The 26612-nt window shown below is 35.4% G+C and overlaps 1 protein-coding gene across 50 annotated transcripts in view; it reads left to right on the top strand.

Moving 5' to 3' along the window:
• LOC106868006 (uncharacterized) overlaps positions 1-26612 on the top strand; it is a 553573-nt gene that overhangs the window by 491481 nt on the left and 35480 nt on the right. For 43 of the 50 annotated variants that reach the window (XM_089342694.1, XM_089342659.1, XM_052976095.2 and 40 more), the window contains 13 exons: positions 5232-5294; positions 7127-7170; positions 7738-7832; positions 9509-9560; positions 11230-11282; positions 12061-12240; positions 13532-13654; positions 14726-14843; positions 17721-17887; positions 18907-18988; positions 21459-21544; positions 22735-22924; positions 24799-24885. In XM_089342694.1, the coding sequence (XP_089198820.1) occupies positions 5232-5294; positions 7127-7170; positions 7738-7832; positions 9509-9560; positions 11230-11282; positions 12061-12240; positions 13532-13654; positions 14726-14843; positions 17721-17887; positions 18907-18988; positions 21459-21544; positions 22735-22924; positions 24799-24885 (1340 nt within the window). The remainder of the gene's footprint in view (positions 1-5231; positions 5295-7126; positions 7171-7737; positions 7833-9508; positions 9561-11229; positions 11283-12060; positions 12241-13531; positions 13655-14725; positions 14844-17720; positions 17888-18906; positions 18989-21458; positions 21545-22734; positions 22925-24798; positions 24886-26612) is intronic. The other 7 variants (XM_089342596.1, XM_089342650.1, XM_089342511.1 and 4 more) reach the window with 1 other exon arrangement.

Raw genomic sequence — 26612 nt, 5'->3', positions numbered from 1 at the left:
CACGCACGCACGCACGCACGCACGCACGCACGCACGCACGCACGCACGCACGCACGCACGCACGCACGCACGCACGCACGCACGCACGCACGCACGCACGCACGCACGCACGCACGCACGCACGCACGCACGCACGCACGCACGCACGCACGCACGCACGCACGCACGCACGCACGCACGCACGCACGCACGCACGCACGCACGCACGCACGCACGCACGCACGCACGCACGCACGCACGCACGCACGCACGCACGCACGCACGCACGCACGCACGCACGCACGCACGCACGCACGCACGCACGCACGCACGCACGCACGCACGCACGCACGCACGCACGCACGCACGCACGCACGCACGCACGCACGCACGCACGCACGCACGCACGCACGCACGCACGCACGCACGCACGCACGCACGCACGCACGCACGCACGCACGCACGCACGCACGCACGCACGCACGCACGCACAAATTTTGGTGTTTTCCTTAGAGAGGACAGAATTAACATACCTACCACTGAATTCTACAAAACATTGCAGATACAATGTTAGGTGTAGTGTATCTATATTATACTAGTTTGTAATTTCAAAGCATATAATGTATATGTACCTTCATAATTTACAATATATAATATATATATATCTGTGTGTAAATACATATATGTATATATTTGTGTGCAAATGAATATATATATATTCCTCTTCTTACATCACCATGAAATAGATTCCACAAAACTAATTTGGATGCTTCCAGTTCAAGGTGGCACACGCAGCAACCAGATAGTCATGTGTGTGTATGTTTGTGTGCGTGTATGTATGTATGTATGTGTGTATATATATATATATATATATATATATATATGTCATAAGTAGTTCATATATCCCAAAAAGAACACCTTTATGTAGAGTGGAAGTTAAACAACAACCAGCTACCAGTTTATTTTGTTAACAGGGTTTCATTTCATTGTTATAATATGCTACAGAATATATGAATATATATATATATATATATATATATATATATATATGTATGTACATAAAAGACTACTTGTTTGTTAACAGGGTTTCATGTCATTGCTATAATATACTATAGAATATAGATATAGTTCTTTTTTAGCCGACACTATATGATATGATGATTGTAAACAATTTGTCTGTACTAAATGTAACAGTAAAGAGGGGGAACAGCAGTGTGTGTATTTCAACTCTTTTGAATATTTGTTGGCAGCTGTGTACCACCCTTAACCATCCACAAATGTACTGCTTACAAATTCGCTAGTTTTAGAGGTTAAAGGAAGCTGGATAGACCAGTTTGCTTATTTAACACTTTTGTAGCAGCAAGATAGAACATTTTGTTGGCAGTATTTTATTTTGTTTTTGTAATATATTATAGAACATATTTATAGGTTTTTAGCCAGCACAGTGTATTACAAATGTAAAGTATTCATCTGTACAATATATATATACTCTTTTACTCTTTTCAGTCATTTGACTGCGGCTATGCTGGAGCACCGCCTTTAGTCGAGCAAATCGACCCCAGGACTTATTCTTTGTAAGCCTAGTACTTATTTTATTGGTCTCTTTTGCCGAACTGCTAAGTTACAGGGATGTAAACACACCGGCATTGGTTGTCAAGCGATGTTGTGGGAACAAACGCAGGCACACACACACATATATATATACATATACATATATACGACGGTCTTCTTTCAGTTTCCGTCTACCAAATCCACTCACAAGGCTTTGGTTGGCCCGAGGCTATAGTAGAAGACACTAGCCCAAAGTGCCACGCAGTGGGACTGAACCCGGAACCATATGGTTGGTAAGCAAGCTACTTACCACACAGCCACTCCTGCAAGAAAGTATGTATATCCAATATATATAGGCACAGGTGTGACTGTGTGGTAAGTAGCTTGCTTACCAACCACATGGTTCCAGGATCAGTTCCACTGCGTAGCACTTTGGGCAAGTGTCTTCTACTCTAGCCTTGGGCTGACCAAAGCCTTGTGAGTGGATTTGGTAGACGAACACTGAAAGAAGCCTGTTGTGTGTGTGTATGTATGTGTATATGTATGTTTGTGTGTCTGTGTTTACATCCTCGTAAACTAGCGTTTCAGCAAAAGAGACTGATAGAATAAGTACTAGGCTTACAAAGAATAAGTCCTGGTGTTGACTAAAGGTGGTGCTCCAGCATGGCCGCAGTCAAATGACTGAAACAAATAAAGGAATATGTATGGGCTGGAACAATCAGAAATAAAGCGTCTTGCTTTAGGACACAGTGCATTGCCAGCAATTGAACTCAGAACCTTATAATCATGAGCTGAATACTCTTGAGCACTAAGTCACTCGCCTTCCTAACAGAGATGCATCGACATGGGGCTTAGCAGTGATGAGCCATTACTTACTAGGCTGAATTGTGCAGCAGCAGCTGCTACTGATGCTGCGACTACTACTACTTTTTGTGGTAAGAAAAATCCCTATAAAAGTGCTCAATGTATCCAGTGTGTTAGAAGCATATGGAGTCTGACATGCTTGTCCTACGTAAGATGAATAGGATTAGATATCTGGGTCTGTGGATAATGTATACTGCCAATAACCTGGATTTGTTTTCGCTGCACCCATTGGCAGTTGACTGCAATTCAAGAGAAGGTTGCTTGGACAAAGCCTTAAGATCAGTTATGTAAACCTGCTTACATTACATGTAGCAAATGTGTTCATACACACACACACACACACACTCTCTCTCCTTCTCTCTCTCTCTCTCTACCAATATCTTGATCAACAGAATTTTTTTTGTTTTTCAACTTTATCAAAAACTTCGTTATCAGAGGAAAGTAAAATATAGCCTTTTATGTAGATAAGGTATTTTAATTATACATAGATATGTGTGTACGTATATAAAATACAATAGACTTATGTTGTATAAAATTCTATACTGTTCTCTTAGAAATATATATGCAACTTGCTGATAAGAAGAGCATTCAACTGTAAAATAGTATCTCCCTTAATAATTTTCACTTGACTAATGAAAACCTGGAAAAGCTGCCATGCACACCACAACATTCCTTTTCCAACAAGTATTTGAAGCATATGGAGTCTGACATGCTTGTCCTACGTAAGATGAATAGGATTAGATATCTGGGTCTGTGGATAATGTATACTGCCAATAACCTGGATTTGTTTTCGCTGCACCCATTGGCAGTTGACTGCAATTCAAGAGAAGGTTGCTTGGACAAAGCCTTAAGATCAGTTATGTAAACCTGCTTACATTACATGTAGCAAATGTGTTCATACACACACACACACACACTCTCTCTCCTTCTCTCTCTCTCTCTCTCTCTCTACCAATATCTTGATCAACAGAATTTTTTTTGTTTTTCAACTTTATCAAAAACTTCGTTATCAGAGGAAAGTAAAATATAGCCTTTTATGTAGATAAGGTATTTTAATTATACATAGATATGTGTGTACGTATATAAAATACAATAGACTTATGTTGTATAAAATTCTATACTGTTCTCTTAGAAATATATATGCAACTTGCTGATAAGAAGAGCATTCAACTGTAAAATAGTATCTCCCTTAATAATTTTCACTTGACTAATGAAAACCTGGAAAAGCTGCCATGCACACCACAACATTCCTTTTCCAACAAGTATTTGATTGACAAAGTTAATATATGGTACTTAAGAAGATCAGGTATAGACACCAAAATATGTTACCTGCTGCAATAAAATATTTATTAAGCTTTAAAGGTAATCTATCCTTTTTTATCAGGACAGAAATACAAACTCTGAAATAGGAAGTACAGAGATTAATAGCAAACTATAATTTGAAGTTTGGCACTTAAGTGGACAGGTCCTTTTTCACTGTTTCCCCATTGAAAGAACTGATAGTTTGTAAATACACACACAAACCCACTTAGGTACACACACTCACAGTTTTACTCCCAGTGTTAGTGTTACTTTATGTGTGTACCTGTATGTATGATGTGAATGTATTTATTAGAGTAAGTATGCAAATATGTATGTATGTGTGTGTGTGCAATAGATATAGATTATCAGTATCTATATAAATAATATATTGTCTCAGTGTGATGAATTATGTATGCATATAATTGCGTTTTGTGTGTATTACATTAAGTATCCGTTATACACTATGCATAAGTTTGTAAAGCATTGCATGTGTGTGATAGATTATGCATATGATACATTTTGTATCACATACAGAATGTGTAATACATTGTGCGCTATGTATTATCTTTGAGTGTGAGTTAGCAATACGTTGTTGTATGTAATTCCTTGAATATTTACTTGATTTCCTTGGTATCATTTCTTAATTTAAATATTGAATTAAAATGGAAAGATAATGGTCTCTATTGAACATTAAGAGTAATAATAACTTTGCATCAAAATTGTTGTAAAACATATTCTCTATGTGATCAGATGTGGAATTCACGTGTAGAGTCACTCTGTAGAAGTTTAAACATTTGACTCCTTATTCTGGCTATAAGCAATGGTGATTTATTGCTAGCAAGAAGAGAAGTGAGGCTTGGTTTCTTTGTAGGAATTTGTCATTTTAACTTTCTGAGCATTTTTTTTTTTTTTACATACCCATATATATATATATATATATATATATATATATATATATTATATTAATATAAGGAAGTGGAAAGTAAAGATATGTGGGAGAAATCCCATATCAGCGATACCCTTATATATATATATATATATATATATATATATATATATATATATTCCAGTACCGCCTGATTGGCCTTCGTGCCGGTGGCATGTAAAAGCACCCACTACACTCTTGGAATGGTTGGCATTAGGAAAGGCATCCAGCCGTAGAAACTCTGCCAAATCAGATTGGAACCTGGTGTAGCCATCTGGCTCCCCAGTCCTCAGTCGAATCGTCCAACCCATACTAGCATGGGAAGCGGACATTAAACGATGATGTGCATATCCAAGACAATTACATTGAATATGGAAACTAGTACATCTGCATATTTGTTTTTATTTCTGCAGTCAGTTATACAGCATATTTGATTTAACTGGGTTCGATGCATGTTTCTGCTGCATAAACATCTAGTAATTGCATTTGCATCTAGTTAATTTTGACTGATTATTAGTCTATGCAAGATAAAAATATGATGTGTGTTGAATGATTCTATAGTTCTTTTATTTATTTATTTATTTATTTATTATTTCTTTCTTTTTTCCAGCCACAGAATTTCTGAAGAAAGAGAAGAATATGGTAGCAATCGTCCAGAATCAATGCATTCAAAGTTAGTAAATTATCTAAATTATTTTCTGATATGTTTCCCCACCACCTATATATCTCATTTATTACAGGGGAAACAAACTTTAAACGCCTTGTCTAAGCTAATGTTAATGTGACTGTGTGCTATCCAATAAAGACGATAAACAATATTGCACCATATATTGATCAGAAGTATACATGTACTGGAAAAACTGAGAGAAAACTCAGTAGCATAGTCACTAAAGCATTGAAAAATATTTAAACATTAAAAAAAAAATCTCCAGAAATCTCAAATGGCTTATGAAATCCCTTAGATTGTGTAAGCCTCTATAGTTGTAACTATCAGCACTGATGTTCTAAGGAAATAGTAACTTGCCTTTCTCTTGGTTGCAACAAGTACTGCTCTGTAATTTCCTTGAGAACACTAAGGTGGTATTTGCAATGAAAGCTAGGCTTTAAATTGAACTGATGATATTATTCAGTCAGCTTGTGTCTCTCTATATACTATGAAATACACTAGAATGGAAGATGTCATCTAGTGTCTGAAAAATAAATTTGAGATTTTTAGTTTCCTACCATCTCAGAGATAAGTCTGTTGGCATCAACAACATCCCGGCAAATAGTTTAATTTTGAAACTAGACAAAATTCATTAATCTTTGTATCTGTGAAATTCTCAGATATTGTTATACACCAATAGTCACAATGTGCTTCCTTGCATTGTTGTAACCTTTAAATGATGCAACCCTGCTGGCTTGGTGGACTGGCTTATGGTGTAAAAGTATCCAAGACCATGACATTCTCCTTACACAGAACACCCAGTCTGTTGCAAGGTTACTCATTTGCAGCTGAGTGAACTGGAGCAATATGAAATGAGGGTGTTTTGCTCATGAACACAGTATGCCACCTGGTGTCCTGATTTTATGATTGTAAGTACAACACCCTAACTACTGGGCTATATACCTTCACCAGAAATCATTGATAATTTTGTAAAATGCATTGATTCTGCTTGGTGTCTATAACAGTACTAAAGACTATAAACTAGGTATATGCTTGGTAACTTTTTTGAAACTTCAAAACTCAATTTTCATAAATTTTATTTTAAAAATTTTGTTAATTTTTTTTAATACTGGTAGAGACCATCACTAACTTTCATTACCTTTTGATAGTCTTAGACATATATATATATATATTGGCGTTAGGAAGGGCATCCAGCTGTAGAAACTCTGCCAAATTAGATTGGAGCCTGGTGTTGCCATCCGGTTTCACCAGTCCTCAGTCAAATCGTCCAACCCATGCTAGCATGGAAGGCGGACGTTAAACGATGATGATGATGATGATGATGATGCAGCATGATAGAAATTTAAGGCAACATTTTTAATGTCTGATGTAGGTTTAAATAGGTTTTGTTTAGATATGTGTATAGGTACAGGTGTAGTTGTGTGGTTAAGAGGCTTGCTTTCCAACCATGTGGTTTTGGCTTCGGTCAGGAATCTTCTACCATAGCAAAAGCTTTGTGAGGGAATATAGTAGATGGAAACTGAAAGAAGCCCATTTTCTGTGTGTGTTTGTGTGCGCATATGTTTGTGCGTACCCTTGTCTAGGTCACATATTGGTTGTAAATAAGCATCATCATCATACAAGCAAGGTTGTTCATTCCCGGTTTTCTGTGAAAAACATGCCTAGACATGGAGAAAATATTACCATGCTCGGAAGCAGCAGCTGGTTATAGAAAATCTGCTTCAACAAATTTCATCTGACTCATGCAGGAATGGAACAGTGGACTTTAAATGATTATTATTATTATTATTATTATTATTATTCAAGAAATGCTAATTTTTTTCTTCCATTTTTATCAGCATTGGTGAAACCATTAGCGAGTCAATGGAATCCCTTGACGAGCGTAAGTATAAGCTTCATTCTCTATTAAGCTTTCTTTTGCCTATTTCTCTCTATTTTTGCCTCCATTTAATTAATCTACATCTGCTGACTTTTCAGCATATAATTAGACTATTGAAATATAGTATTTAATGTTTAGTTCTCCAATTAAAATAATTAAAATCTGTTTTAAAACATTGGTCCTGTCATCCTAAACCTGCTTTTTACATTACCTTTAAAACTTTTGCTGTTTTATTGATGATTTCCCCCTCCCTTCTCTTGTGCTCTGTCTCTTATCAGAATACATTCTTGCTGAAAAAAAAATGCAGCTATTCTATGTACACTTAGTATTTCTCAAATGAGAAATTTTTGCTTTTATATGTAAATACTTATTTTTAGTGTGAAGTACACTGCAAGTTTAAAACTTCATATCTTGTGATTATAGTTTTATTTTGCCTCTAACACTGTAATGTCTATAAGATATTAATGTTTCACAAAGAAAGAAAATTCCTATATATAGGTTTTTGATTTTTACTTGAATAACTGAAAATGTCTAATGTTTTCTTAAATATTGTTCTTGTGTTAACTGAAGCAGATGGTATGGATCAGACAGTCTTGGAAAGTGACCCTTTCTTGTGTATGGAAGAAAATGAACCTGAAGCATGGAGCATCTCAGTTGAGAAAAAGGTATTGTTTTATTGAAATTTATTAAAGATAGTGAGAAGTCTTAACATTTTTTTTTATGTACTATGGTTTGGTAACAATGTCTTTTCTCTCTACATTACATATCACTTTAAACAATACTTTGTTTTTTTAATGCATATGTCTTACAAAGTGCAGAAAATTTGAGTGTTACCTCATTCTGTCTTCCTTTTTGGCATAGTTTCTATGTTTGGATGTCCTTCTTAATGCCAACCATTTTACATTGTGTATTGGGTGCTTTTTTCATGCCACCAACACTTGTAAGGTTGCCAAATAACTTATAAGACAAAAAAAGAGCAAGCAAAAAGAAAAGGCCTTAGTACTAAGTGGGAGTGAGGGGGAGGCATCTTTAGGCGAGGTGTTGAAAGGCTATAATATAATAGAGAAACAAGGACAGGTGTCTTGCTACAGAGGAGATTCATGGTTATCTCACATTATATAGGGGTGAGTAGGAGGAGTTGAGAAAATGAAAAGAGGGTTGTGATGGAGAGAAAAAAAATCTTTTCTTTTTTTTTTTTTTTGCTTTCTATGCCCATTTTTCCACACTAGTTTAAGTTGCACGGGTATATTACTGCAGCATTATTATGTCCTTTCTATTTTTTCAAGTAAGGGATGTCTTATTCTACACATAATTAAAGACACAAAACCAGTGGACACCCTGTTCATGGGATATGACAGCAATGCCACTGCCCTTATCTGAACAATTTTCAGAGAAGTGCAATATCTACACGAGAGAGAGAGAGAGAGAGAGAGAGAGAGCTTCTTTCAGCTTCCATCTACCAAATCCACTCACAAGGCTTTTGGGTTGAACCAGTGCTATAGTAGAAGATACCTGCCCAAGGTGCTGTGCTGTGGGATTGAACCCCAAACTGATTGGTTGGGATGCACCTTTCTGAAACCACGCACTCAGTATTGTTCATTTGACCATTTGTTTCTTGTCTAGTTTTTCATGCTTGCTTGGGCTAGATAAATATATGTGGTTGAGGCATCATTTTATAGTCAGAAGCCCTTATTGCTGTTACTAGCCCAGTTTTGCAAATAAAGGAGATTTCATTTTGCTCATTTTTGAAAGCCCGTCTAATGGACAATTTGTTGATGGGGGAATGACTACAAATTTCATACTTTGTAGTCCAGAATTGTAAATATTCACACATAGATACATACATGCATACATACAGACAGACATACAAATGCAAATATGCATTCATTCATTCATTCATTCATATCTGATGAGTTTTGTACAGTTTCTGTTTTTCATATTTAATCACAAGGATTTGGTTGGCCTAGGTCTATGGCATTTGTTCAAGGTATCACACGATATGACTGTACTTAAAAGCTCATGGTTGTAAAATGAACTTCTTAACAACATAGTCACACATTCAAGTGTGTGTGTGTGTGTGTGTATGTGTGATAAACGAAGTCCAATAGGTTCACAATATGCTTGAATTTTTATTCATTTGGTTTTAATATTTGATTTTCTTTATCCTGTTTCAGATTTATGTGATGGATGTTCTTGAAAACTTGCAAATGTATAAATGTGTGTGTATTCATTCATATGTGTTCTGTGTTCTCATATTCATACAACATTTGATGAATGATAAACATTGAAATAATTAGTCTTGAAATATCACTTACTACAACATCATGGTTTTTAATTGCAGGTTGTCAAAAAGCTAAGTAGTAAAGAAGTGAAACGACAAGATCATATTTATGGTAAGCTATATTTGATTTCTACCTTGACCATGATTCTATAAAACGTTTAAAATTTTGTAAACAGAGAGTTACTTATGTTTCTTGCATAAATAAAAGAAATTTTATTTAACAAATTGTGACACTAAGGACCGAGGTTACCGTGGTCTTTACCGTAGGTTTTTCTTTCCACGGATAACCTCCCCATTTATTGGGAAATTTTTGTAATTTTTTTTTTTTTTTTTTGTACATACCCCAAACGTTGCCTTGATGCCTTTTCATCGTTATCCCCATTTTATTTTTTTACTTTATTTTCGTCCCCATGGAAAAGAAAAACTCTGCATTTGTATTTTGTCCCCTCTATGTTGAGCCCTGTGTGGCTAATAAAGAAACATATCTTTATTTTACGGTAAAGGTATTTCAACCCTTTCACTAGTAGATAATTTTTTTTTGAAATCTTATGGTGTGGGCAAATAATTTTCTGACAATTTGTGTAAAACTCAGTATGATTTGTTTATGTATAAGTTCCATATTGAAATGTAAACCGACAACTCATCTTGGTTTTTTTCAAGTGTCATTGGTTGTCACAGACATCTTTGAAGTGGTCCCATATTTCCTCATACGGTTGGTGAAATATTCATTGGTTTCTATCACAAGATAATTCTGATATGAAGACTACACATCAGCATCAACAAAAAAAAAAAAAAATAAATAAAATGAGTGGATTTCAATTGGTGTCTGTACAAGTCCACGTTGACTGATAAAATCATTTATGACAGTGGGAGAGGGGGGTGGTTGTCATTTTCCAAGTCACTTACATGCACCCGGTACCTGTTAAGACATCATCTGCCTTGTCAGAAGTATCCCCATCACCATGCAATTCTTTCCCACTACCAGACTCGGCACAAGTGTACACATGCATTGTGTCATTATCTACAACACTTACACTTGTATCCTATTCATCCTCTGAATCATAAAAGGATGACAAATCAAGATCACCTCTGTTATCTAGGCTGTCATTGTTACCCTCAGTCTCCTCTGAGATATCAAATATTTTGTCAACATTGATTGAAGGCCACCTTTTTGCTAACAAAATGACCTGACCCATTGGGCACGTCTGTGTTGATTTTGAGCGTTTAAATCTATAAAAAAATATATCAGTCTACATAGATGACATGCAAATCACAATTCCACAGGAATGCATGCAATGAAACTCACTAGTAATGTTTCAACACATTAACATTCAATCTTCAATGATCAGCCAACAAGAGAATGCCTTACATTAATCTATAGCAATTGTGTTTCCTGCAAAAGAGTTAATGGTCACATTTGAAATTGCATAAAGTCTTCTGTTTTACAAACAAAACTAATGATTTTAATTTCAGAGTTGTATCTACTATTACTAGTACATTATTTCTATTTGTTTCATTTATTTTCTTGTTCGGATTATGAAGAAATGTCTTTTTTGTTATTAAAACACTAATTAACTTGTGTTGATGAAATCTATCTTAACTCTAAGCTGTGATGAGAAAACCTGTTTTAGTCAGTTATTCTTTCATTTGGATCTAATTTTTTCTTGGTTTTCTCCCTACACCAACTCTCTCTCTCTCTCTCTAAATTTAATCTATTTTGTTATTCCAATTGTGACTATAGGTTGAAGAATTTCTAATGCTAATTTTTGTTTTCTTTTTAGAATTGGTACTAACAGAAAAGAAATATTGCCAAAAGTTAACTATTATGCAAAAGGTAGGTTCTCTGATTCTTAATTAATTGAGCTTATTAATTCAGTTACAATGGGAAAATGAATTAAAATCTAGAAATTGAAACTCTGTTAGGATTCCAATATAAAAGAATATTTTTATGAGTAAGCATGAATGTAGTATAGATCAATCAACATGGTCTGATCTGGAAGAAACACAAAGAAATGGCGACTGTAAATTGAAGCAGTATAAATATGCAAAGGAAAGTGCAAAAAACAGTTGGAAGAATTTTAATTCTAGAACTGAATAATGATAAAGATATGAATAGTACAATGCACTAGTTTATTGAATATGTGCAGGTGTGGTGTGGTGTGTAGTTAAGCAGCTTGCTTCCAAACCATGTAGCTTTTGGATTCAGTCTCTAGGCACATCTTAAGGAAGTGTCTTCTACCATAGCCCTAGGTTGACTAAAGCTTTGTGAATAGATTTGGTAGATAGAAACTGAAAGAAGCCTATTTGTCATGTGCAGATGTCATGTAATGAACATAAATAAGGTTGTTCATTTCTAGTCTTCTATAGAAAACATGTCTAGCTCGGAAACAAATGAATTAACAACAGGAAAAGCATCTGACCATAGAAAATCTGTCTCAGCAAATTATGCAAGAATGAAAAAGTGGAAGTGAAATGAGGATGATGATTAGTTTAATGAATGTGTTAATCTGTGTCTGAATGTGTTAATCTGTGTGTCTTGTGGCTTTATGTATTTTCTTTTGATTTGAATTAATTTGATGTTGATTGTTCTTTTGTTGTTATTATTATTGTAGATTATCTTTAAGCGTCTTTTCACTGAAGCGGGAGTGTCTCAAGAGTGTCTCAATATGATGTTTCCATGTTTGGAAGAGCTCCTTGCCATTCATGTGTCTTTCTTTAACAACTTACAGCATCTTCAGTCTCAGAATAAAGACAATATTATTGACGAGATTGGGAAGACCTTAATTGATCAGGTGAGTTGCCAGTTGCTTTCAATTATTGTTTATTACAGAAGTGATTAGAAGGAATGAAGGTAAAGCACATAACTTTTTGGTTCTGCCAAGAATTTATGAAATGGAAGACTTAAAGCCAGACAATTAATTTGCAATCAATCACTGATGTACTGGTCTATGTACTGGTTACATTTTAGCTATGTGAAAGATATTTTATTCAGCTAGTCTGTATCTCCTCAGGTTATCGGCTCAATTTCTTTGTAATGTCGCTAATTTTAATAGGAATAAATTTACTAAACTATAAACAAAAATATTAAATAAAAAAACTATGAAAATGTTTCAGTTTCTTGACATCAACTGAAAGCATAGGAGTTGATAATAGTAGGTGAGCATAAAATAAGAAAACTTCATATATATACATATATATATATTAGGAAGGGCATCCAGCTGTAGAAATTCTGCCAAATCAGATTGGAGCCTGGTGTAGCCTTTGGGCTCCACCAGTCCTCAGTCAAATCGTCCAACCCATGCTAGCATGGAAAGCGGACGTTAAATGATGATGATGATGATGATGATATCCTACAAAAACTTTGTAAGTGAACAGTAGTCATCAGCACCACTGTGTCGTAATTTCAAATTCAGTCCTATTATGTAGCACCTTGGGCAAGTGACTTCTCCCTTAGCCCCAGGCTGACTAAAGCCTTGTGTAAATTTGGATGATGGAAACTGGAAAAAGCCTGTCATGGCTGTAAGTGTGTGTATGTTTAAATCCATGCTCTGTGAAAGTTGCTTGCTATGAGCAGTGTTGTCTGTTCTCTTGACACTAGGATAACTGACAATAACAACACTGCTGATGCCCTCAAAGATATGTGAATAACAGATTCCTAACTTGATAAAATAGGTTTGTGACAGGAAGGGCATCCAGTTGGAAAGCAGTATTTCCATTATATAGACATCTTATCAATGCTAGCATAGAAAAACAGACATAAAATGGAATAAGCAAAATAAAGCATATTAGAATTGAAATTGATTAGACACACAAGAAATATTGTATGATTACTGAGAAACTTTATAAAATTATCATCAAAAAAAGATGAAGATCCTTCCTGAGCCATAAGGCTGGTTTCTTGGATTCTGTGGTGTATATATTCCTCCACTTGATTGGACATGGCAAAATTATAACAGATTTCTGTAATTAGTTTTATCATAGTGGCTAGCTAATTATTAGGTCAGTTATATCATCTTACTGTTTATATTAAAAATGATAAATGCATTGAAATAATTAATTTTTTTTTTACTTGCCTTTTAACAGTTTGATGGAGAAAGTAGTGAGAGGATTAAAAATGCTTATGGCTACTTTTGTTCACATCATAAAGAATCTGCTAATGTCTACAAAGATTTGATAACTGATCGCAGAGTTCTGTCTCTTGTTAAGGTAAGTCTAAAGACCGCTTTTCCATCAATTCTTTTCACATATTACATTGATTTGAAAATGTTATTTAGATCTAATAGAAAGAAGAGATAATAGTTTTACCCAGTTTTGTTATATTAGAAACTACAAATAATGGTTATTTTATTTTCTAGAATGCCTAAATTGTCATGCAAGCAGTGTCCTTTGTTTCTTAATTTTCCTTCTTCTTGTCATGGGGGATACCTCATAAGGGTTGATAACTGGAAGTTAATTTCTTAAGTATTGGGTGTATTCTTTTGGCGTCCCTAATGTTACTCGACATGTATATTTCACATCAAAAGCCATATGATCTAAGCTATTTTTATACTCATGCTCTGATATACCTTGTCTCTACAACTTAGAAGTATTAGCTTTGTTGGGAGAGGGGCACCTAAAAGAATAATAAAAAAAATTTGAACTTAGATTATGATGCACCAAATTGCATATCATAAGGTAGTCAGAATAGTACTGACTTCTCTTATTGTTTCTCTCTCCTCCTCCTCCTCCTCCTCCACAACAACAACAACACCACATTAAAAGACATAGGAACAGCTATGGCTTATGATTAAGAAGCTCACTTGCCAACCATATGATTTTAGGTTCATTCCCACTGTCTCACTGTGTAGTACCTTGTGCATGTGTCTTCTAATGTAACTGCGTACTGACACAGGTTTTGTGAGTGGATTTGGTTGACAGAAACTGTGAGAAACCCATCTTGCATGTGTTTTGTTGTCTTAATATGTGTGTGGTTGTGTCAGTCATAAAAGCACTGTCCTTTGGTCTAAGTCTTTTGTGAAAATATTTCCAGCTATACTTTGCTTGAAAAAAATTACTTGTTGACAACCGGGAAGGCATCCAGGCATAGAAAATCTGCTTTCCATGCTGGCATGTGTTGGGTGGGTCGTCACAGTCCTGGTCGTCTCTTGGGAGCCATTGCTGTCATAAATTGGTTCTTGCATGCATCATTTGTCCTGATTTCAGTAGCTGGATGCTCTTCATTTTTCCAACCATTTTACTGATTTTATTACTTATTTTTAACATTTATGTTATTTGCAGCGATGGTCAAGTAATAGTTTGTTTGCAAAACGAGAAATTCCTGATTTTCTTCTCATTGTTACTCATCGTCTCACAAAATATCCAACAATGATTGAAAGTATTGTTAAACACACAAAAGGTAGATATTTCATTTTATAACAAATTATTTTGCGTTGATTTTATATGGTGTTGGCTTGGTGTAATTTTATCTGAATTATTGACCAACTGAATGACTAAGTGGCAAAGTATTTGTTAAAGTTTTATTGATTTTTCACTTGGTATTATTGCGTTCTGTGGTTTGTAATTTTTAGATTGAGGTTATATAGTTTAATGTAGACATGCGCATGGCAGTTTGGTAAGAAGTTTGCTTCCCAACCATATGCTCACAACAAGGCACCTTGGGTGAGTGTCTTCTATTATAGCCCTGGGTTAACCAAAGCTTTGTGAATGGATTTGGTAGACAGGTTAAAGAAGCCTATCATTTGTGTGTGTGTGTGTGTTTCCTTGTCTTGACAGCATGTTACATTTGTAAATGATTTTCATTGTCAAACAAGCAGTATTATTCACTTCTAAAATTCCTTGAGAACATGTCTGGCTATGAGGGAAATATTACTTTGCTTGGAAACATGAGGGTTGGTGATTCCATGCAAGCACAGAAAAATGAAAATGATGATGATGATTTAATTGGTCAATGTAGTTTCAATTGTTTTAATTTTTGTACATACAGAGATAGGTGGAAGCACAGTATGGTGCAGAGAACTGGTTCGAAGAGACAGTCCTTATGAACAGTGGCACATTCCCTGAGACTGGGGAGATTGATATTGCTGGTTCTTATATAGTTCCAACATCTGAAAGTTGACATCTGCAGGAGAAAAACATGGGCAGAAAGGGTATTTAGGCAGGCTGACATTTCGTGAGGAAAGGATTAAATATGGTGCTAAGTGTTGGGTTTGATTGGGGGTGATGAAAGATGGTGTGCAGTACAAGTGATTAGAACAGTGCTTTTCCCAACGTGGGGCATACAGCCCACTGGTGGATCCTGGGAAAATTGTGGTGGGGGTGTGAGATCCAAATTTTTATTCTTTTTTTTGATGGGACATGGACTTGTGATAATCTTTTTTTGTTCACAACAAACATGCTACACCTGTGCTTAACCTAGCCAAACTAATCCTTCGAGCCAAGCACACTGTGTGAAGACTGTTCACTACTCTATAGTGTTATTCTAATGTCCTAGTGTGGATATTTTTTTAAGGAAAGCATATAATTATGAAAAGTTGATAAATTATCAATCTTTTGTATGTATGCTACCAGTGGGGCATACATTTTTCTGGAAAGTTATAGTGGGGCCTGGGGAAAAATAGGTTGGGAAACACTGGATTAGAGGAAAGGGAAAGAAATGGGTTTGTGTGAAGGTGATATGCAAGTAGCTAGATTTGTGGAGTAAAACCTATTGTAGTAGTGTTAGTATGTTGGCACTCCGTCGCTTACGACGTCGAGTGTTCCAGTTGATCTGATCAATGGAACAGCCTGCTCATGAAATTAACATGCAAGTGGCTGAGTACTCCACAGACACGTGTACCCTTAACGTAGTTCTCTGGCATATTCAGTGTGACACAGTGTGACAAGGCTGACCCTTTGAATTACAGGCACAACAGAAACTCAGGAAGTAAGAGTGAGAGAAAGTTGTGGTGAAAGAGTACAGCAGGGTTCGCCACCATCCCCTGCCAGAGCCTCGTGGAGCTTTAGGTGTTTTCGCTCAATAAACACTCACAATCGAAGTCGCGATCTTATGACCGCGAGTCCGCTGCCCTAACCACTGGGCCATTGCGCCTCCACAGTGTTAGTATAGACTATATGGAAGCAATACATTTGTGGAGTAGAAGTTGTGGTGTGTTGGTGATTGATTCTTTGCATATCAGTTTGTTGCCAGTAGCATGATCTTTGAATGTCAGGCATCATGATGGTGGTGACAAGTAACCAAGACCTTTGGCAATATGCTGTGCTTGAGAAGACTTGTCAAGCCAAATGAAATCATTGTGGTGGCCGTTGCCAGTGTCATGTAAATGGCACCTGTGAAATCGTAATCATGGCTGTTGCCATGCTGGTGGCATGTTAATGGAACCATTACACTCTTGGCTTACCAGTTCCAGTCAAACCATCTAATCTATGCCAGTATGGAAAGTGGACCTTAAATGATGATGATGATGATGATAATTGTCTAAGATATTTATGTGTGACAGCTTGTATGTCGTATTGGAAATTTATAGAGTTAATAACCAGTAGTGGGGCACTGGATCTGGGGTTCCAAACTTTTGAGGAATGTGGCACCATCTCTTAGCACTGTTTTTCCCAGGTCTCCTCTGACTTGGAGTAGTAGCATCTGTCAGGGTCTCAGCTATGGTTTAACCCTCTGGCATTTGGATTACTCTTGTCAAATGTAGCCTTTACTTATTTAAATTCTTTTGAATTCATCATGTATTATCTCACAGCTTTAAAATTATGATGTGATGTTTTTTTAGAATGATATCATAGGGTAGGTGTAAAAGACTGGATCTAACTTGTTTGAACATAAAATAGGTAGAATATTTGGGTCAGATATAGGCTGTTTAACGCTTAAATATTCAAACTGGCCATGTCTGGCCCAAATATTCTACCTGTTTTATGTTGAAACCAGCCAGATTAAGTCTCTCACACCTACCGTATGATGTCATTCTAAAAGTATGTTACCACATCATCAAAATCCCAAAACTGTGAGACCATATATGATTACTTCAAACCAATGTGAATGAATAAACTTTACACTTGACTGAGTAATCTGAATGCGAAAGGGTTAAATGCTGATGGGTTAATTAGCATGTAACCACGTGAGCTAGGGTTATGTTGAAATCATGGAGAGCAGCATGGTTGATGTGAACTATTTTGGTAAATGAATTTTATTGAAGAAAACAAAAAGAAAAAATGTTTTAATGAACAGTTATTCCTTGAGTTAACCAATTACGTAAATTTTATTTTTTAGATAAAAAGGACCGTGATAATTTGCTTCTAGCTTTAGAACATATCAAAGATATTTTAACGAATGTGAATTCTCAAGTTGAAGAATATGAATGTGCACAACACCTTGAAGAAATTATACAACGGATTGAACCCCGTTCTTCTGTGTCATATCGAGGAAGAAAATTTAAGGTAATTCAATGCTTTTTATTGGTTAAGAAGACCTGCCCACCACAACAGAATTGATATCCTAAAACAAAGCTGCTATGTAAAAAGCACCCGGTATACTCTGTTAAGTGGTTAGCTTTAGGAAGGGCAACTAGCTGTAGAAACCAAGCCAAAACAGACTATAGAACTTGGAGTGACCCCTGGCTTTACCAGCTCTTGTCAAGTTATCTAACCTATGCCAGCGTAGAAAATGGTCATTAAATGATGATGGTGATGATGATGATTTTATATATTAGGCACAGTCAAGGCTGTGTGGTTCAGAAGCTTGCTTTCCAGTGATGTGGTCTCTGTTTCAGTTCCACTGTGCAGCACCTAGGGCATGTGTTTTCTGCTACAGCCTCAAGTTGACCAAAGCCTTGTGAGTGGGTTTCGTAGATGGTAACTAGAAGCCTGCCATGCATATATGCATGTGTGTGTGTGTGTGTGTGTGCATATATATACACACCCTTGTCTTGACATCAAATCATGGTTGTAAAGGAATATCACTGTCATTCTAGTGATGTTGTTCATCTCCAGTCTTCTGTAAAAGAATGTCTGCCCATGGAGGAAATATTAGCGTAGCTGGAAACAGGTAAGCGTTGGTGACAGTAATGACATGCAGCCAGAAAAAAAAAAAAAAAAGAGCTGTCTGAATAGATTCAGTCTGACCTGTGTAAGCATAGCAAAAAGGACGTTTAATATTGATGATGACAATGTTGATTTTTAAAAATGTGTTTATTTATTTACTTTTTATGTAAATTCAGTCTTTAATTGAAACGCTTAACATATGTAGGATGATTTCTGTTAATTTAATAATTTTTACATGAATTATTGCTGCAAGTATTTTTATACTTGTAGTCTTCTTTTTTGGAAAATATTTTGATTCTGAGGTAGGGCTGTGACACATAGCTAGTTAGACTAAGGTAAACAGGTTTGTCTAGTAATCATTGAATACATATTATTATGGTTTGTAGTCCACTTAATCTTTCATTTTCTATTTGCAGAGGTTTGATTTAAGTGCTAATTGTCGAAAGTTAATTCATGAGGGTGAGATTGGTTGGAAAACATCACGTGGTAAAGTAACTGGTAAGGGACTTTTATTCTTATGAAACACTTCTCTCTTTGGCATTTTGTAAAGGCCCCCCCCCCTTCATTCATGAATGACCATGGGATTGCACCCTAGAAAGTTCTCTTCCACTGCACAAGTCCAAGCAAAGTTGTTTATGGAAGACCAGCGGTCGCCCATGCATAACAGCCTCCCCTCTCAACACTGATCTTATTCAATGGAAAGACAAATGCTGATACAGCTTGGCACCAGTGACGTCGCAACTCATTTCTGCAGCTGAGTGAACTGGAGCAACGTGAAATAAAGTGTCTTACTCAAGAACACAACACAGCTCAGTCTGGGAATTGAACTCACTACCTCATGATTGTGAGCTCAATGCTCTAACCACTGAGCCATGTGCCTTCACGCCCAACGCTCTAACTACTGAGCCATATGTCTTCATGCCCGGCGCTTTAACCACTAAGTCATAAAAATATTAAAATTAGTAAATAATTAAGATTATTCTGTTATTGGTCTTTGTTACATGTGTGTGTCATCTACTATAAATAAACCCAGACCAACCATTCTCTTGTGAGTAGGTTTGGTAGATGGAAACTGAGATAGTTATCATGTGTATATGTGTGTGTGTGTTACTGTCTCCTTGCCTTGACATAACATGAGAGCTGTAAATGAGTGTCACCATCATGCAAGTGTTCTTCATTTTCAATTTTTTTGCGAAAACATATCAGGTCACCGGAAAGTATTACCTTACTTGGAAACATGCAAAGTTTGATGGCAAGAAGGGCATAGAAAAGCTACCTGAACAAATTCTGTCTGACCTGTGCAAACATGGAAAAGTGGATGTTAAATGATGATGATGATAAACTAATTTTATATTTTAAAAAATTGTTGTGCATAGTGTCCTTATGATTTGTAGATTTGATTTTAATGCTCTTTGAAAGTTTGAAGGATACAGAATTTGAACTGACAAATCTTGAGGACTGCCTACACTGGTTAAAAAGACAAAGTTTTGTCCATGTTGTTGAGTTTTTGAAAGTAAACAATTAAATACTGATGTGAGCAAAGCAGAGTTGTGGCTCTTACCAAAACAACCTGGTTTCTTACATAAGTACAATGCCCTTGAGAAGGAAGAGTGAGTGTGATTCGTGCCTTTTTTAGAAGATATTATTAATAATATAAAGAAAATAGAATCACTAAAATCAGAAATGAAATCATATCATGAAGTTGGTTTCTTAAGCTACCTGCATCAGTAGTTAGCAGTTGAGACACAACATCGTTCAAAACTTCTGTGCTTCTTAAAATTTGCCAACAGTACATCTGGTGCCCCTATCCCCACCCCCTATTTCTTCTTTCTTGAAAATTTTTTTTTTTAAAGGCTATTTTACTGTTCGCTTCCTGTGCATATTCTGTGTAGTTCATGCAGTTTTGGTTACTTTTTCTGATGAGTTGTAGTGCACCTGAGCACTGTACTGCAATATGTTCATTATACATTATTATACATTATTGTGCTAACAATATTTACATTATTAGCCCAATGTCACAAATTTTGGCAAAAAGCAAAGTTATTTCAATCAGCCCTTGTATTTGACTACTGCTCTTTTCAAAAAGGATTTGAATTCAGGATTTTGAGGGATAAAATAGAAGACTACTTATCTTCTGACTATATTTTTATATTCCAGATATCATTTTGAAAAATTGTGTTGATAATTAAAGATTGTTTTCAGTTTTAGCTATTTTATGGTTCCAAGTACATGTAATACAAATTAATAAACCATTGACACAATAGTAGTAAAGTAACAAAAAAAGAAGAGCTTCTAACAATGCAAAAAGCAACATTGAGTAACCTTTATATATTTCTTGCACAAAGTACATGGTTTTCAAATGTGGGCCTATGTAAACCTTGCCATCCAGATTACTGTCTGGCCAGTGACCTTGGTTTGTTCAGCAAATGTGATAGCAGCCACAGTTCTCTAAAAATGGTGTTGCTGGTGACTGTAGAGCTCACAGTGGGTGGGTAGCAGCTGTGGGTTGGCAGCAGTGGTAGTCAACTTCACTATCCACAATGGTGGTGGTTGTGTATATTTTGGCAGTAGTTATGGTGAGAACATGGTGCTAGCAGGCAACAGTAGCAAATGGCATCATAGTGGTGAAGATGTTGGTCATGGCTGTAGCAAAGCTTGTTACAATTGGTAATTTATAGGAGCTACAAGCCCAACTCCTATTGATTATTGATCTTCAAACCTAATAGTTAAGATCTCCAATTGTGCTTATTTTCTTAAGGAATATGTTATCCAATATCTCTAGTTAGTAAATTTTGGTTACCCTGTTCTTAAAGGGGTTAAAATAAAAAAATTTAAAACAAATGATGTATTTGTTATAAAAATGGGGATTATATAAACTGTATATAACATATTGGAATGCAGTTTGATTATATTATGTTGTATAAAACCTTCTCTGGTCTAACTTTGTTATATATTAATATATTTTCAGATGTAACAGCTCTGGTATTAACTGATCTCATTGTTCTTATGCAAGAAAATAATCAAAAATATACTTTCACAATGCAAGATAACAAGGTTTGTCTTTCACTCTATTCTTTGTTTCTCTTCAAACCTCATGGTATTATTTTTAATCTTGTCACATCACTGCAACAAACTGCAAACTAAGTATCGGGTATACTTGATATCTAAAATGGCAGGTTGTTCTATCATTTGATCTAAGAACTCACAGAAATAAAAAAAACTGAATTTATAAGACTTTAGTTTGTGACTGTGGAGGCACAATGGCCCAGTGGTTAGGGCAGCGGACTCGCGGTTATAGGATCGCGGTTTCGATTCCCAGACCGGGCGTTGTGAGTGTTTATTGAGCGAAAACACCTAAAGCTCCACGAGGCTCCGGCAGGGGATGGTGGCGAACCCTGCTGTACTCTTCCACCACAACTTTCTCTCACTCTTACTTCCTGTTTCTGTTGTGCCTGTAATTCAAAGGGTCAGCCTTGTCACACTGTGTCACGCTGAATATCCCTGAGAACTACGTTAAGGGTACACATGTCTGTGGAGTGCTCAGTCACTTGCACGTTAATTTCACGAGCAGGCTGTTCCGTTGATCGGATCAACAGGAACCCTCGATGTCGTAAGTGACGGAGTGCCAACAAAAAAAGTTTGTGACTATTAAAGGGTTCTTACACATCCATGCCTTGTATGGTAACACAAAACACATAATACCTTTCTCTTCTTGTAATATCATTAAGCATTCTAAATTGTATATATTTGCAAGTTGTATATAGTTTGTTTTATGCATTTTATAGAGCAGATGACATGATAAAACAACTGATAAAACTCTTACAGAGCAATATGCCACTCAATCCATTGTGCCTTTAGACTTGACTCTGATGTAAGCATATGGACACCTACTGTATTAAAGTGAAATAACCTCAGCAAATAGCTATGGATGTTACCCTTTCATTCTTTTACATGTTCTAGTTCAAAGGCTGTGGCCATGCTGAGGCACTCGTTATCCATTTTGTATTTTATTCTTTATTAGGGTTAAATGCTCATTCGTTTTGTCAGAGAAGTCAGATACATAAATCAACAGAAAGGAAGGTAGATAGATCAATAGCTATATAAATAGATGGGTGAATTATTCTTAAAAAAAAAAAAGAGACCCTTTTGTTTTGTTTTTTGTCGATTTGGTACACATTTTCATTCAACTTTTTTTTTAATATTTCAAAATCCGTTTCATTAAATATTAACTTCTTGTATTTCAGTCTTGTGTAATTCCATTATATGAACTGCTTGTTAGAGAAAAGGGAGATACCAAAGACTGCAAAGGCATCTATTTGATCTCGAAAAGACAAACAGCACCTGAAATGTATGAACTGGTTTGTAAATCTACAGAAGACATGAAATCGTGGATAAATCATTTAAGTTATGCTGTGAGCCAATGTCCTCGAGATGGTAAATTTATTTAATTCTTTTTTTATTCTTTTATTCTTTTACTTGTTTCAGTCATTTCACTGTTGCCATGCTGGAGCACTGGCTTGAAGGGTTTTAGTCGAACAATCAACCCCTGGACTTATGTTTTGAGCCTAGTACTTATTCTATCAGTTCCTTTTGGTGAACCACTAAGTAATGGGGTCATATTTCACACCAGCATCAGTTGTCAAGCAGTGATGTGGAGACAAACACACACACACACACACACACACACACACACACACACACACACACACACACACACACACACACACACACACACACACACACACACACACATACACATACAACGGGCTTCTTTCAGTTTCTATCAACCAAATCCACTCACAAGGTTTTGGTCAGCCTGAGGCTATAGTAGAAGACACTTGCCCAAGGTGTCACACACTGGGACTGAACCCAGAACCATGTGGTTGGGAGGCAATTTCATCGTATTTTTCATTTTCATCTTATATTCATCTTTTATCCTTTATCTTGGACTTGTTTCAATCATTAGACTGCAGCCATGCTGGGGCACTACCTCGAAGAATTTTAGTCAGATGAATTGACCACAGTATCTATTGTTTTCTTATGCCAGAGACTTACCCTATCAATCTCTTGCAAAACCATTAAGTTACAGATATAATTAAACCAATGCTAGTTATCAAGCAGAGGTGGGAGACAAATACAAAAAAACGTGCACACACACCTGTACACACATAACTATACACACACACATACATCTATGATGGGTTACTTCCAGTTTCTGCCTACCAAGTTCATTGATGAGGCTTTGGTTGACCCAAGACTAAAGTGGAAGGTACTTGCTCAAGGTTCTACATAGTGGGACAGAACCTATGATCACATAGTTGGGAAGCGAGATTCATACCACACAACAATGCTAGCACCTATATTTTATTTTATTTTGATAAAAATATTTAAGAATTTTAAATAGTTTTTTATTTCTATATTTAATTTAGTCAGAAGGCAGGTCCAAATTATAAATTTTTTATTGAAATGGTTTTGTTGGTTATTTTTTGATAGTTTGGCTGTAAAATAGAAACTCCATGATCAAAGACATTCCAGCTGTGACTATCTCAACTTTCTCACATTCTTAGTCTTTTAGCTTGTAGGGAGGCTTTGAGGGAAATTTGGAAATTTAGCACGTTTAGCAACCACACAAGCTCCCACGTTGGCTTAAATTTAGCCATCATTTTTGACTGCACAGTGCTAGCTAGTATCATAAACAACACAAACACTTTGTAATTTAATAGCTTTTAATGTGATACTTGTTAAACAAATTATTTTTATTTAATGAAAATTTAAGAAAATCTAATCATAAGTAAGTGAAATTATGCTTAATAAAACTAAATTGGAAACCTTTTTTACCCTTGCCATATCAGCAATTCTGAAAACTTTTGGGTGCAAATTTTACATGTATAGAAGCTTTTTTTAACAAATTTCATCCTGAAAATTACCTGTGTAAATTACACAGGTGTGCAAATTACATGGGTTTTTACGGTATGCCATTTCTTCTTTTGCTTGTTTCAGAAGATAGTAAACATGCATAAACTTACATATGTTTTAGTGAAAAAATGATCCAGGCCATACCTAACTTAATAGCACCATCTGAGAATCTGTTAAGTCATTTTTAAGTCAAGTTGTGTGATATGGCCCCTTTCAAGTAGGGAATTGCTGATGACTGAGATTTATCCTGGCGAAAGTGATTTGTCTGGTATCCCTTGAAGAGATCTGTTGAGATATTGTTTGAAGGCATTGGGGTATTTTTTTACGTCTTTGACTTGATTTGGGATAATATTAAATAACATTATATTCATAATTATCATTTTTTCTTCTAGTTCCGTTGGAAGCTACACAATCATTTAAAAAAGCTGAAGAACAGAAAATCATGGAGATTAGAAGACAACGAATACGGCTATTATTTGGTAAATCTACCAAATCTTCTTCTTCAGATCACTTTACTCCTTCCCTGACTTGGGTTACACTTTCAGAAAAATTATTTGCAATATCGAAAAATGTTTTCAACAAATTTCTGAATATTTGGGTATCATGAGTGAGAAAGTTTAGAGACATAAGCAAAATAAATTGGTGATATATATATATGTATCTTTTTTTTTACATACTGTCTGTGGTATATGCTCCTTATAGTTTTCACTTGGAAACCAAGACTTTCTTTTACTTGGTATATGAACATGTTAGATTTGTATTGAGTTTGCAATCAAATTGTTTCATAGATGTTTCGTAGTCACAATTTTAAAAAAGTCATGTTGAAGCAAAAGTGCTGTTTCTAAGTTACTTCACCACCATAATTTAAATATCTCTAAGTATTTATTTTTCTTGCATTTTCACCTTCCAGCTTTGTTCACTTAATGAACTTCTTCAGAACTTTTATCAATTTATATCTACTGATAAAGGAATAACCAATTATTGCCTTTTCTTTCAAGTTATAAGTTGTTTTAATCGATCACATTCATTATCTGTTATTAAAGGTTCAACAATTGATTGTGTACATCTTCAATAACATCTGTTGGTTCCTATATATATATTACTTCCAGGATTATTTTCCATTAGTTTTACAATAAAATTTTTGTACTTTTAGGTTTACTCTAGTGATTAAAATTTCTTTTAGCCATGAAACTTTTTTAATTAAAACATAAAAAACACTGATTGGTAGTAAAGCTATATAGGTTAGTTTTTTTAATAATCTAGAATGTTCATTGGAGGGGTTTTATCTTCTATTTTAAAATTGTTTTAAATTGTTTATCATGATTTTATATCTAATCATTAAAAAAAAATTTTTCCTTGTCTATGTTAAATTTGTTAATTTCATACATAAATCATTACTTCTAATAAAATTAATACATCCTTTCATTAAGTTGTATATGTTTAAGTAAACAGTTTTGCGTGGTTGTGTATTACTTATTGATTCTAATTAAAAGGATTTAACTTTATACTTTCAACAGCACCTTTGCTTCCGTATGATATTTTCGTTAGTTGATATACTATTTTTATGTATAATACATAGACACACAGCACACTATCTTTCTCATTTCTTCTCTCTTTCTCTCTTGGTGTTTCTTTTTCTTGCTCTGTCTGCCCTCACTACTTTCATATTTGTGTATTTTTGATTTTTGGACAAAATTTGCTTTCGATATCAACAAATCTTAACCCATTATTTTTAAATAATGAAATACAAATTTCTTGAATGTAAATAAAAATGCAAGTTGACATGTTTATTTTCGATGCATATACCAAGTTCTTTGTATAGTTTATGTGGAGAATATAAAAAATGTATTTCATCACAATAAAAATTTCTTTTAAATTTAAACTATTGTTTCCTTAAACTATTACCAACATTAGTCTTGAAGTTTTTTTTTGTATGTGTGTGAGAGAAGGATAAGTTTAGTTTAATAAATTATTTGTTAATGAGTTAAAACTGCAAGTGATTTATCTATGGTCTTTCATATGGTTGGAATTTATAACCTTAAGATTTAACCTAAAGTAATTTGGCTGTTAGGAAGCTCTGACGATTGAGTGAATGGAATAACAGCTAATCAGCTGTGAATTTAATAGTTTATAGTTTGTCACATGCCTGGCCAAAACATTTTACTAGAAAATGGCCTTAGCCTTTTTGCTGTAAATAAGTACGGCT

Source organism: Octopus bimaculoides, chromosome 2, assembly GCF_046866305.1.
Source record: "Octopus bimaculoides isolate indiv1 chromosome 2, ASM4686630v1, whole genome shotgun sequence".
Taxonomy (NCBI): Eukaryota; Metazoa; Mollusca; class Cephalopoda; order Octopoda; family Octopodidae; genus Octopus; species Octopus bimaculoides.
The sequence above is the reverse complement of the archived record's forward strand: the minus strand, read 5'-3'. Positions and strand labels throughout refer to the sequence as shown.